Source organism: Pleurodeles waltl, chromosome 11, assembly GCF_031143425.1.
Source record: "Pleurodeles waltl isolate 20211129_DDA chromosome 11, aPleWal1.hap1.20221129, whole genome shotgun sequence".
In the NCBI taxonomy this organism is placed as follows: domain Eukaryota; kingdom Metazoa; phylum Chordata; class Amphibia; order Caudata; family Salamandridae; genus Pleurodeles; species Pleurodeles waltl.
The window spans coordinates 244,930,805-244,945,316 of NC_090450.1; the positions used below are offsets into that span (position 1 = coordinate 244,930,805).

General features: G+C 41.4%; 1 protein-coding gene across 5 annotated transcripts in view; it reads right to left on the reverse strand.

The window, feature by feature from the left end:
* Positions 1-14,512, reverse strand: part of DOCK10 (dedicator of cytokinesis 10) — a 1,618,956-nt gene that overhangs the window by 96,649 nt on the left and 1,507,795 nt on the right. For all 5 annotated transcript variants that reach the window (XM_069213493.1, XM_069213489.1, XM_069213490.1 and 2 more), the window contains exon 51: positions 885-1,031. In XM_069213493.1, the coding sequence (XP_069069594.1) occupies positions 885-1,031 (147 nt within the window). The remainder of the gene's footprint in view (positions 1-884; positions 1,032-14,512) is intronic.

Here is a 14,512-nt window from a genome sequence, read left to right on the forward strand (position 1 = left end):
CTCCATCCTTGGGTGTCCTCCTGGGGTGGGCAAGGGTGGCAGGGGGGGTCCCTGGGGGCATGGGAGGGCAGCTGTGGGCTCATTTTGAGCCCACAGGTCCCTTAACGCCTGCCCTGACCCAGGCGTTAAAAAGAGGCGCAAATGCGGGGTTTTTTGACCCGACCACTCCCGGGCGTGATTTTTGCCCGGGAGTATAAATACGACGCATTTGCGTCGCAGACATTTTTTTGGACGGGAACGCCTACCTTGCATCTCATTAACGCAAGGAAGGCGTTCACGCAAAAAAATGACGCTCTTTACTCCTACTTTGGCGCTAGACGCGTCTAACGCCAAAGTATAAATATGGCGTTAGTTTTGCGCCGAATTTGCGTCGAAAAAAACGACGCTAATTCGGCGCAAACGGAGTATAAATATGCCCCTAAGTTTCGACCTAAAGTCTAACTTTACTAGGAGTAAAGTTAGACTTTTGGTCTAAGTTCAGACTTTTGGTGTAAGTTTAGACCAGAAGTTAAACTTACACCAAAAGTCTAACTTTACCTCAACTAAAGTTAGACTTTAGGTCTAAGTTTAGACTTGGTCATCTTGAAGATAAAAAGAGACAATTCACATTGAGAAATATTAAACCCATTGCCTTTGACTAAGCATTTATTCTTGAGAGCAATCACCTTATAATGTTTGTAGGCAGTGTTGATTCTTGTTTTCTAGAGAATGTGTATTTCCTCATATTACAAAGTTAGTACAGCAGCCTTAGTAAACTTATTTTTGTACTTCAAAACTAAAAGACTGTTTCAGAGTCATGTTTAAGAAAATAAATATTCTGCTACATTTTCTACTCTGCATTCAGAACAACCAACTGAATCAAGCAAATACTCTTTATTTCATACCTTGTTTGAATCTTGGATTATCTTTACATTGTCTGCTCCAAATTTATCAGCATACAGTTTCAGCAATCTCTGAGATATCTCAGACAGAGCTGTCAATTTGGGTTCTTTGTAGATGTATTCTTTTCCTTCCTCTTCCTCAAAGAAGCCCTGTAGAAGACACACAGCAAATGAGAGAGATCACAGTAGAAATTGATACAAACAAAACGGTCCAACAGCCAAGAATGAAATGGGGCCCTAAGTCACCTGCAGCTCAGCCTCAGAGGTCTCAGGAGGGTTGGGTATGCAGCCCTCCCTCATTGGCTGACCTTATTTTAGACAATGAGGGAAGGCAGCAGCCCCAGCCTCGTCACAGAGTGGGAGGGGGTCAGTGAGTTTGTTTACCCCACCCCACTCTATAAAAATGTGTCACTGATTGACACTCAGCCCTGGGTGCTTTAGGGTTTAAAACTGAAGGGCCTAGGTTGGAGTCAATCAGTGACACTATTCCTCGTCACCGGGAGGGAGTGCCTTGCGGACCATTTGCCGAGCTGAGGAGGTCACACCCACAGGTGCTGTGACATCCTCAGCCCAGCCAAGTTCAGTTCAGGCAGCCAGAAGCCTTTGCAAATAGCACATGTTTAGCTCCTGGCTGCCTGATCTGAAAATAAGGAGTGTTTGTCGGACTGAGCTTTGCTCAGCTTGAAAGAATCTCTTCTTGAGGGGCAAAAGGTGGGGGGGGGCATGGCCCCTCAGTCTCAAATGACAGCCCATGGCTGTGCAAATGTGCATAGTTCTCTCTCATCAGTGTCAGTTACTGCAGCTGACTCCCAAGCATTTTGTAAGTAAGTCCATTTCTTAATTAGCTTTTTTTGTGAGATGTCCAACAACATGTTTCATGAGAATTTACAAGCATTTTACGTCACTACATTCTTTCCTTAGATTGTTGTTGTTTTCCACCTGCAGCTAACATTTTGTATGCAAGTACATACATTTCTTAGCTTTTCCTCCTTTGTTACTAAAAAACAAATAACAGATGTGTTACAAATTTTTGAAAAAGTCCAGACTTTCATGCAGGAGCACCCTTCGTGATGAACTTTATAGCTTTGAGAGTTGAGAATTTAGTGAGTTGAGTTAAAAAAAAACAACATGACTGCACACCTAGACTTACTATGTGTCATAAAATATGAGAAAGTTCTTCTGCACTGGCTAGTTTTGGGTGCTCTGGATTGGCTATCATTTTGAGGAGTATGGGACTTTTTTATCAGGAGCTAAGAGCTATCTTCTATACCTGCATCCCCTGCAGGCAGATGTTGCTTGCTCCACCTTATTAATTATGCACAAGGAATCATATCTTATCTGCAAAGAAAGATTCAGTATTATGAATGCACTGTGAAAGCACAACAACTACAGATTGGGACCTACATAAATGTCAAATGCGAATAAAACTAGGAGGAATGTATGACTTCTATGATGATTCAATGTAGCATATTTTAAATGTGACTAACTTCAATGACAACCCATGAAACGCCCATCCACTCGGACCCTAGACACTGCCTCCAGTGGGCCAATGCCATACTGATGCACAGATAAAAGCATGTCTGATCACTGTATTCTGCACATTGTTCTTGCAAGTACCCTGAGATTACATTTAACCACTGATCTCAAAACTGAAACTGGAATCATCAAAGAATACTTTTGGATTCTCTTGATGGTGCTTGTTAGTAAAGCAGGGCTAGGTAAGAGGTCAGGGGCCAGATGCTCTAAGCTTTTTTGCATTAGCAAACGGGTAAATTCATAGAACTGGGCCATTTGCAAAAGCCAAAAAGCATTTTTATATTTGCCAAGCCCAAATTGTGATTCGGTATGGTTCTGTGAATCTGTATTTGCAAGGGGAATGCTTAAGGAGTCCCTTCCTAATACCGATTTGCATTGGTATGTACAAATATTTTGTGACTGAAATGCGGTTCCAAAACACATTTTGCCACCAACCCAAAGTTGGTAGTAACCATTTCACAAATGGCAGGGGGTTCCCACAGGACCCCTTCTACTTTGAGAATGGTTGTATGTAAAAATATTTTTAAGATCAGGCAGTGGTCCCACGGACCACTACCTACTCGATAAAATTAATATTAAAAAAAAACCTTTCATTTGTTTTTTTAAATACATTCCAGTTTCCTTTGAAGAAAATGGGCTGCATTTAAAAAAATTAAAGATTGCTTTATTTGAAAGCAATCACAGACTTGGTGTTCTGCTGACCCAAGCAGGCCACAATCCCCGTGATTTTTGCAATACCCAATGGTTCACAAACTGAGAAATACCTCATTATCATTCATGAGGTAGGTCTATTTGCGACCCACTGGGAATTGCAAAAAGTGTTAAATATACTTTAGTATGTTAGTGTTTGCAATTACCAAATAGCGTATTATAAAAGTTTCTATTTGGTAATCACAAACACTAATGTTAGTACATCAGGCCCTTATTCTGTTTGACCTCTTTGACTACTGCTTGGGGCTGTTCTTTTATGTCAGTTTATGAGTATTTCATAGGTAAACAGGCTTCCTTTCTCAAAATATCAATACCATCCACTTTGGGAATTAAGCATCTACTGATGTGGTACTCCTCCTGGGCTCATTATTTTAGCACATCTATTTTGTAACCCCAGCTTCTGTGAGGTCTAATCTGCCCAGCGAGCAATTCCAAAGGAAAGGTGGTAAGAGCACACACTTTGTGCTTTGAATTTTTATAATCTAAAATTGCTGTTTTCTCTTAAGTGTGACTTTTCTAATTTCTTTCATTGTTTTCCTCAACCAGTATTAAGGCTACGGCTGCTAGAAGGCTACTTTAGCCCAGTCCCCCAACAGGTAAAAAGACACCACTAAACTCGATCTGACTGTTTAAGAGACTGCTTAATCTGTTTTGTGGTTTAAATTGTGTTTTGGAGTATATGCAGCACTCGTTTTTGGCTAGAAGTACATGTTTTTGTAAGTGCATAAAAAGCATTATTTAATGGTTTTCATTTGGGTCTTACCTACAGGGTTGAACAGGAATTGCAAAGTTTGTATGGGGCCAGTCTGTATCCAAGAAGATTGTGAATTCAAGACCATTTGCCTCCAGCTCTGCACACCAGTTTCTGCGTTATTGATTGGGCCACAGCCACCTGAGCAGCCTCCTCACTCCGTGCACATGTTACACAGCCCCTTAAGTCTAAGGTCAGATGCTTCTAAAATAGGTTTTTTTTCTTGGTTGTTGCATCTGTGTTCTGATTGATTGCTAGGGCATTGTAGTGGACCTAAGGCTTAGGTCCACTAACCTACCTGATTGGATGATAGGGTTAAGGTTCTGATTAGTTACTAGGGCTGGGTTTTGGATAGGAATGATGTCTTAGTTCCAGGGTCCTGATTGCCTAGGGTTAGGGTTCCCATTGATTTAAGGTCACCTGATTACTAGGGGTATTTGACCTTAGGGCACAGAGCATCTCAGCAACGGTGGCGAGGCTAAGGGTGAATAAGAAGGCAATTGCCTGTTTGGGCCTGTTTTGATTGGGCTGGAGCTGCTGCCTATTTCACAGTCGAAAACCACTTTACAGGAAAAAGTCACAGTCATGCATTCACACTCACAGCAAATACACACCACTCTCTACAAACATACTTTGTCAAACCATTCTCCACTCACTTACCAACTCCAACTAGTACAAGACATTCCCACATACAACTGTATCCTAACAACCACAAACTGCTACACAACTATTCTGTACTACAACACATCAAATACACTTAACTTACTTGCCACCAAAACACAAAATTCACACATATAATCTCACAAACACCCACACTCTGGGTGATGTATTGTTCATTAAACTCTGACTACTCCTAACATTTCACTTGTTACCACGCTAAACCCTTAGTTCAATCATCTATCATACCATGTACCATTACAGCAATCCTCTCCAGATAGAAGGCAATATCATCCCCTTGCTCAGCCTACAAATATCTCTCAAAACAAATATTCTCTCTCTTTAACACTACAGAGTCACTATAGTTACACACAACTCCAGCCCCCTCTCCGTCAACATTCAAGGCTCATCAATCCTTCACACTCAAACCACACACCTCAAATCACTAACAAATATCAGATATTACTGCTCCTCATAAACAAAACCAAATACACATACAGAATCTACCAGAACATACTCTCCCTCAGCCAACACCCCACACCTACAGACATCCACTCTTTGCTGTAAACTTGCAAAAACAGCCCACTTTAAAGCCTTCTGAAACTCACCATCTCCTTGCAGCAAATACACCAATCACTCAATCACCAAACACACAACAATACCCACCTTCACGACTGTCATCCACTGCTCAATTCAGAGCCATACAACATCACGCTTCTCCACCGCCACTCTCCCACACAATGTCCACCTTCAACATGCACAAAAGAATGAAATTCATAACACTCTTCATTACTTCACATCCCCTTATCTGTCCCAAAACAAACACATCATTCAGACACAAATTCACAGCCCAACCCCTCTATTTCAAACACACTCACCACTACTACACAAGCAAACCCAAAAAGATGTCTTTTGGAAGAAGATAATGAAAACCATCAACAGCACTCCCTCTCTCCCCGACAGTTAACATCACCAACAATGGCACATCACCTACAACGTCAGTGGACAATACTCACCCTCCTGCAGCACAAACTCTATCCACTTACAAAATGGATTCTTTACATGGACTACTAATAAATGCTTGTTCTGTTTAAAAAAACAAGTACCATATATGTAACCTATTGATACATACCGAGCCAGACCTACTTTTCATTACCGAATCATGGCTAGGGGAAGATAGGTCACCCCTATTAAAGGAAGCTGTTCCACCAGGATATACAACTGTTACAGAAAATCAGATAGGCAAAAGAGGAGGTGGCCTGGCCATCATACTTAGAGAACCAACAAACCTCACCAAAGCTGAGGATATTTACTTACAAGATTGTGATACCAACATTTGATGTTAATTTTCTCCTTCTCTACAGACCACCACCCAGTAATGCAATGTTCCCAGAAAAATTGCTGGACACAGTCTCCAACCTTCTTGAAATATATTCAAACCTATGCATCATTGGTTACCTCGGCATATGATTTGAAAAACATAATATGCCACACCCCATAACCATCCTCATTGACCTAGACACACACAACCTACAGCAACTTGTTACTAGCCCCACACACATTCTGGATACACATTAGATATAATTTTTGCCATCCCAAACCTAGTCACAGTCTAAAGAATTACTCCTATCATGTGGCCAGACCACTTCCTCATTTCCTTCCACCATAAGACACCACAACCCACCACAATTGAACCCATAGGTCTAAACCACATACCGACTATAAAACATAATGAAAATGTCACTCTGAGCCCATCCTAAGTGTTTAGAACCATCCCCAAAAATACCTATGTGTAAAGCCACGAGCACACATTCCTCTTGCCTTGAGCTCACTTCACTGGTACCAATTAAACTGTTAGGCAGTAAAACTTAAATTTCATATTGTGCGATGTGTTGATTCGCTTTTGGTTATTCTGTACATTTATACTAGACTTTGAGTCTCATATATATGTTTGACTTTGAGTCTAAATAAAGCCCTTTGAACTATAAGTGAGTGTCTGGATTTTAATGTTTGACTATTGAGTTGCACTGTAATTAATTCGAATAATTTGGTGCAATGTCTCCTCACCCTTCCAAACAGAGAAGAAAAATTAATCAGCCCCCAGAATCTAGAATTAGGGCCGAAAAGCTGGAGCATCTCCACAGAGCTGAGTGAGGTGGGTGAACACAGGAGTTGCTGTGCTTGCACCAACTGTGTCAACACAGGTCTCTGCAGATCCGCTAAGACAGGACAAAACAACCTGGGCTGACTAGTGGCTCTACAAAGAAACTTTCAGCATGGTGTCAGCTCTCCACTCTGAATGTGATAGCAGAAACTGCTCAGCTGGGCAGAGAGGCAGGGGCATTATAGAGGCCCCCTGCAACCCTTGTGGTGCAGGGGCGTCCCAGGGTTTCTTGATCTGGAGAATGGCATGAAATAAGAAATAAACGCTTGGAAAAGTCACCCTGCTTTCCCCTGCAGTGAAAGTGGACAGAGTGCTACCAATAAGGGGCACCCATTGAGCCCATTCTGCCGGGGGGGCATCATTTTGCGTTATGCTACTGCAGGGATTGATGAGATGGTACAGAGGGTGGTGGTGGTGTTAGGCAGGAGGTCAGGTATGTTTTTTATTTTAGGTGGGGGAGGAGTTTTTCTGAAGGTTGGTTGCAGGGTACGTGCTCAGGCATTTATTTTTCAAGGGGGGAGTAGGGTGTTATACTTTGAGGGTGGTGTATGGCAAGAGATCAGTTTCCTTTGTTATGTATGGCTCCCCCCTTACTCCTCTGTCCTTTGGTAGATTTTGGGAGCTGAGGCTGTTGAACTGTAGGGGCACATATAGAACAAAACATGATAGATGACTAAAATGAGAATAAAGGTTTATTTTTTCACCTATGGGTAAAAATGTCCTCATTATCCACCAAAAGTAGCCAGCTATAATTCTTTATTATATATATGGTTCTCATTTAGAGCCAGTAGCATCTATGCTACATCCTAAACCTATTTTCTGAGAGCTATGAGATAGCAAATGTGGGAAATAAAAGTTGTTCCCACTGTTTCTCCATAATTAAATTATTTCAGGCCACTATGATCAGGCTCTCATAAAGCTTGCCTGTGGCACACTCCACACAGATGAAGAACAGTAGCCACAGCTTTGGATAGGGAGGCATTGAAAAGGCACATACTGGCAATATATCAGGCATTATTTTTATATATTTATATATTACAGAGTGGAGGTAGCCACTCTGCAGTTATAATTAGGGTTGTCAGAGATAAGAATTCCTCTAATGTTTGACTGTTAATAACTTTGCACCATTTGACGAATATTCATAAACCTTTGTAGACCTATAGTTTTTTCGACATTGGCAAAGGATGTAAGGTTTCACTGTGATTGGTCAAGGGAGTGCAAAGAAAAAAAGTGGGAGGTTCCCAAACACATTTTTAGTCCCAAGAATTTTCCATAGAATTTTTATGTTGCACATAGTGGCCAAATGGCTAGACAGATTGCGATGAAATTTGACAGTATTATAGATGATGGCATGCAGATGATACTTTTAAGTAGTAGAGGTAAGTACTGTCAGTATGTTACACTTATAAGGCATTTATAAGTTAAAAGTTAAAGGCAGCCACATTGTTTTAATCACATTTTTGCTGTGTTCTGGGTTAGAATATTAGGTTGTATATTTTTCCCTACCTAGTATCACGTCAGTAAGTGGTAATAAGTAGGGAAAAATATTTGTACCTATCTGTATATTTTATTAAAAATTATGGCGCACCACATTATTACCTAAGAAGTAACAGCGGTACGTAAAAATTGAATTTGAAAAAATGAATATGTAATAAAATTTTAAAAACACAATATTACATTATATTGCACAAACATAGTGTGGAATAGTGAATTTATTTTTACCTATTTAATTCTGCCAAAAAAGTGCATGGACTATCACAAAAAACCTAAAGAATACCATGCAACTTATTATTATTTTTTTTTAAAAGGTAAATTTGATAACACATGCGATACTTGCTAGGCAATAGTGCGGTACTTTTTAAACTTATTTAAAAATATGTAAAAATATATATATTAAAGTTCCCCACCTGTTACCAACTAATAAAGTAGTAATAGGTAGGGAAAAATAATAAAAACTACCACTTACACATATCTACGGCCATAACGGAGAACACAGCCAAAGTTTACGAAAAACAATATAGCTGCCTTTTAATATAGTAAAAACAGCCATTAGCCAATCATATACTGTTTTGTCATTGCTATGTACCATGGTACACCACGGAGTTACTGCAGTATACCTTGGTCCAATATATAACTAAGGCCTAGCTGAATTATTGTATTGCATTACCCTTATGTCACACAAAGTGTTGCATGGGCAGTGCAACACTTAAGTCAGATTTGCAAAGCAGTGGAAGGCCACCATGCATGGCACTGCATTGCTTGGTAAATCTGGAGAAACACAAGGCACGTAAGCCAGCAAATTCAATGTTTTGTCTTACTCAGTGCACCACAATCTACATTCCTGCCAAATTTCACCTACATCTGTACTCCACTCTACTCTACAGCACTCCACTCTACCTCACACTACGGTATGCTGCTCCACTATATGTTGTTCCACTCTATGCCACTGTATTGTATGCCCCTCCACTTTATGCTACTCCAGTCTACACTATTACACAGTACATAACTACTCTATGTGCCACTCCAATGTATGGTATTCCACTCTACCTCACTTCATTCTATGCCACTTCAGTCTAAGCTACTCCATTGTACGCTGTTCCACTATACACTATTACATTCTACCCCACTCCACTGTATACCACTCCACTCCACAATATTGCAGTGTTTGCCACTCTACTCTGTGGTACTCCACTCTACACCACTCCACTGTATGTTACTCCACTCTACAGCACTCCAGTGTATGCCACTCCACTCTACGCCACTCAGTTCTACGCTGTTCCTCTGAATGCCACTCCACTCTACACCACTCCATTGTATGCTATTCCACTTTACCCCACTCCACTGTACATCACTACGGTGTACGCCATTCTACTGTAAGCTAGTCCACTGCATGCCACTCCACTGTACTCTACTCCACTCTAGGCTATTCCACTCTAGTCACTCTTCTGTAGTCTGTTCTAAGCTACTCCACTGTACGCCACTCCACTCTACGTTATTACACTTAACACAACTCCACTCTACGCCACTCCACTGTATGATATTCCACTCAACCCCACTCCGATGTACAGCATTCCAGTCTACCCCACTCCACTGTATGGCACTACACTATATACTAATTCACTGTACACTATTTCACACTATGCCGCATCATTGTATGCCCCTCCACTCTGTGCTATTCCTTAGTATGCCACTGTGGGTTTCCATACTTCAATGTAAGCTATTCCACTGTATGCCATTCCACTGTATGCCATTTCACTCTCTGCCACTTCAGTGTACACCACTCCACTCTGCAGCACTCCATACTAAGCTATTTCAATCAACAATATTTCACCCAATGCCACTTCATTGTTCGCAACTCCACTTTATGCCACTCCACTCTATGCTACTCCACTGTAAGCCACTTTACTGTATGCTATGCCACTGTATGCTACTCCACTCTACTCCCCTCCACTCTATGCTATTCCACTGTATGCTACTCCACTCTACGCTGATTCAGTGTATGCCACTACAGTGTGTGCCAGTCCGCTGTATGCTTCTCCACTCTATGACACTCTACAACACTCTATATAACTCCACTTTACAAAACTCTCCTACACTATATGCCACTCTACAATACTGCTCCATTTTTTCCCCATACACTCCACTGTCCAACTCTGCAATCAACTCTATGCCCATAAACTCCATTGTATAACATCTACTCCACTCTACAAGACTTTCCAACACTCGTGACACATTACTTCACTGTACTGTATGAGACACCACTTTATCTGATGAGTTTCCTTGACTCTATGCTACAACACTCCATTCTACTCCACACTATGCCACTCTAAAGTATGACATACCAATACCCTCAATTATACTTTACTCCATACTACGTTATGACACTCCACTCCACACAACTCCCCTATATTCCAGTGCACCAGACTTTACCTCAGTCTACGCCACTGTACAACAGTCCAAACCATAACACTCCACTCTACCATGCACCGAGTTCCCACAAATTATGTCATAAGTGTTATTGTAAATGCTATTATTTAAAATCGTATGAAGGGCATACTATAAAAGGGTATAAACAGTACATGGACAAGGTGCAAGTTATAGTTAATGTAGTGTGGCTACCAGTTGAATAAAGTGTGCATGGAGGTGTGTCTTATAACAATTTGAAGGTGGTGTGCAAATTATACATTAAAAGTGTAAATATAACTTTACAAATTTCTATCTAAATAATACATAAACTTATAGTAATTTGAAGGTGGTGCGTAAATTATGAATTTAAGTTAGAACTATATATAATAGGTAATATAACTATAACTTTAGAATTCCTAAAGTTTGCATAGTTTAAGTTCAGTTTGTATAGAAAGAAAAAAAAATTGTTTTCTAACTATAATCTGTGATTTGAAAAAGAAAAAAATATTTTTTTCTAACTATAATCTTTGGTCATTAGTATTATATATATTTTGGTGAGTGATTGATTAATGAGAGAGTGGTGTGAGTGAGTGGCAGAAGAATGCTTTAAAAAAAAATTGGTGAGGAAGCGATAATAAATGCAGAGAGTTGTGGCGGTGGGTAGCATGACACCAGGTGTGACACGGGGCAGGATCTCAAACAGGTACAGCCATGTTGTAAATGGCTTTCCCGTGACTCCCCTGTCCCCTCAAAGCTGTTAAAAACAGGGTGAAATCAGGCACACTGGAACCCTCTTACAGCACTTCATGGTCTTAAGTTCAGTGACACTGAAGATACAAGACTCTCTTATGTGGTAGATGAACACTGTCCCCTTAGCAAACGTTCTAGCTCTCCAGCCAAAACTTCAAAAATCATTAACAACGGATACTTGAAGATGTTCTGATTTAGGCTCTTTGGAACACATGAGAGCCCTTCTAACTGAATTAAACTAAAGGCAGTATTCACAGACATGACTGTTTTTCTTCCACAGATCCAAACTACTGGACTGGACTATTGGACTACATGGTGATCGTGTCTTACATAAATCACTGTAACGGATGCTTAGTTGCCATTTCTAAAGGTGCTGGCAGCTCAGGTGGAAGATGGAGCAGAAGCACATCTGCTATCTGTGAAAGCTTCTTACGTGAAAGAAAAGGAAAGCATTCAGACACACTCCTCAAACAGGGTTTATTCAATCTTACCAGTCACTCAACAGATGTTCAAGAAGGAATGCCAGAGGTCTGGAACTTTGTGCCTGGATCTATTTACTTAATCAGAAGAGAATCAAGTCCCTAGATTCTGCTTAGGCACGGAGGTGCCTCCCCTTGCAGTAGAATGGCCCTCAATAGCTCCTTTATGCCTTCCCGCCACTGATCCCAGCTTGTATTAAGGGTGGTGATAATGGTGGCCAAGGAGGTCACTGATTCCGCTCCTCCACAGAATTTTAATCTAACATCTAAACTCGTGATCGGGGTCTAAGAGCACCATGCTAGATGTTTCCTGGCTGCAGACCCCCAATACAGTTCATGGAACCATTAATACAGAAAATGGCACCCTGGGTCTACAAACCCTTTTCAGCTACAACAGTCACTGGGCACATTCTAGGTGTCTATGTTGCAAACCCCAACACATTTGGAGGTCCCTGCAGTGCCCTTTGAATGCCAGACTGTGGCGAGAACTCCCACTGTACACTGCAAAAGCCATGCCTAGTGGGGTTGTGTGCCTGCTGTGGGTTTGGAGTAGACCCTAGTCAAGCGCCAGGTCCAGTGACCAATCCGTGTAACACCAGGCCAATACCCATGTGCAGAACAGTTGGCTGCTTATGGCCAACTTCAGAACTTTTTTCAGTTTTGTGTACTCTGTACCATACTAAACTTTTATCTGTGTGCTTTTTAAGTGTATTTCAGTGCTTTGTTTCTTAAGTTCAGCTTTACCTTCCATGTAGCCATATGCAGCACCAACAGCCCTTTGTATGACCACAGTGGGGTTGGCCACAGAGCCTTACATTCCACCAGGACCTGCACCCAGTCGAGTTGTGGGCAAAGTCCTTGACATGCACAAAATCAGCCTTGACCAGAGAAAAATGGCTTCTGAGACTAGCCTTTGACCAGGTCTTTTTTAAAAGCTCAGGAGCATTTGACCATGGACAGCTGAGGCTGGTCCTGGTCCTGGTCCAGTCTGTTGATATGAATGCTAATATTAGTGCACTTGGCAAAATTTGCTGACTGCCAAAGTTCTGGTAAATCCATCAGTTTCAAAACCATTAGAGAAGGAAAATGTTATTGCCTCTCATTTATATTGCCCCCCCTTTGATACTTTTGATCAAATATTTGTATACCTACAGAAAAGTGAACCATTTTAATGTCTGCCAAACATCGTCCAGTCTGATCAACAGTGCCAATTGTATTAGCAAATTAACACGTTGTTCCCCTCTAAATGTGCTCCCCTGGTGGACCCACCTGAAATAAAGGTCGCAAAAATAAAACTTTTTAAAGCTTTAAAGAGTGCTTTAAGTGGAGATATGTACATTACAACGAGTATATGGGATATTGCTCTACCAGAAGGTACACCAGCTTACATTTTATTTGTAGAAAAAGGTGCCACACCATGTCTTTGGCTAATGGAATGGTGTAAAGTGACAACGAAGAATGGGAGCTTAGCATTTCCTGCTAACAGAACATTCCATCTGAGGAGTTTAGAAAATCGAGGAGGGTGCTGTATGATCTGAAACCCCCTCTGAGACCAGCCCAGTTCGAGGCATTAGCGATCTGGGAGTTAGTAGCTGCGCAACAACAGCAGCAGAAATTTGAGAGGAGAATGAAAAAGGCAGAAAAGACACCAGTGGAGGCTAGATGGGACCATGCTAAGATATTTTGGAGAACTGAGACTTTGCAGGGGATTAAGTTATTCCCAGTTATTACTCAAGACAGTGATAGAGAGAGGAGGAAAGCTACTAAAAAGACTAACCAAAGTCCTTCTGAGAGTAGAGAGGCTAGAAAACCTTCAACAGTGGAGGAAGAGTCAGACGATGATGAGTTTATAGTACAGTTATTGAGAAATCATCCATCACCATATGCATCACATGTGAGTGGTCAGTGGTCCGAGTACCTGTGCTGATCCTTCAGCTCCGACACAGGTTAATGTGGCAACAAGTCTGGTGCAGGTTAATTCTAGCCCAACACAGAGTCCAATACAGAGCAGTCTTAACACCCCTACTACTTTAGTAGTACAAACTCATGTGCCACAGCCAAATGTCCAGAAGATTTACCCTGGCGTGCCCATTGTGGAAACAGCCACTAATCTAATAGTGTCTACAGAGTAGGTTTTCCCGAGACCGACATTGGTTCAGATAGAGCCGACTCTACTTTCACTGCAGCGAGTGCAGCTGCAAGTAATGCAGAGATATACTCCAATAACAGGGACCCAGACAGATATATCTTTACTGATGAGCCAAAATATGGGAGCTACGCAACCATAGAACCTAGGTGCTAGAACAAGTGCAGTTGCTGTATCTGTACCTGTTACTATTGTTCCGAATGTATCTTTGTTTGCACAATAGAAGAACAGCGTGAATGGACAGAGAGTCCTGAGTCAGAATTGAACGAGGTGAGGACTTAATGAGAATATCCGAGTAGCCTCTGCTGTGGGACAGACCTTTGACAGATCTAGATCAATGCTAGACCTTAGTCCATTATGAGTTTCTCCAGCTATTGTGATAGGGTCGAACATAAGTCGAAGTCTGAAATTACTGACACCGCAGTCCACGAGTGCAGTTGTGCAACGGGTACCGCCTGTCCACGCCAGCCACAATTCGTTGCAATGTTTGACTTCCTAGCAATTGACTGAATGGCTAGATTAGCAGAATAC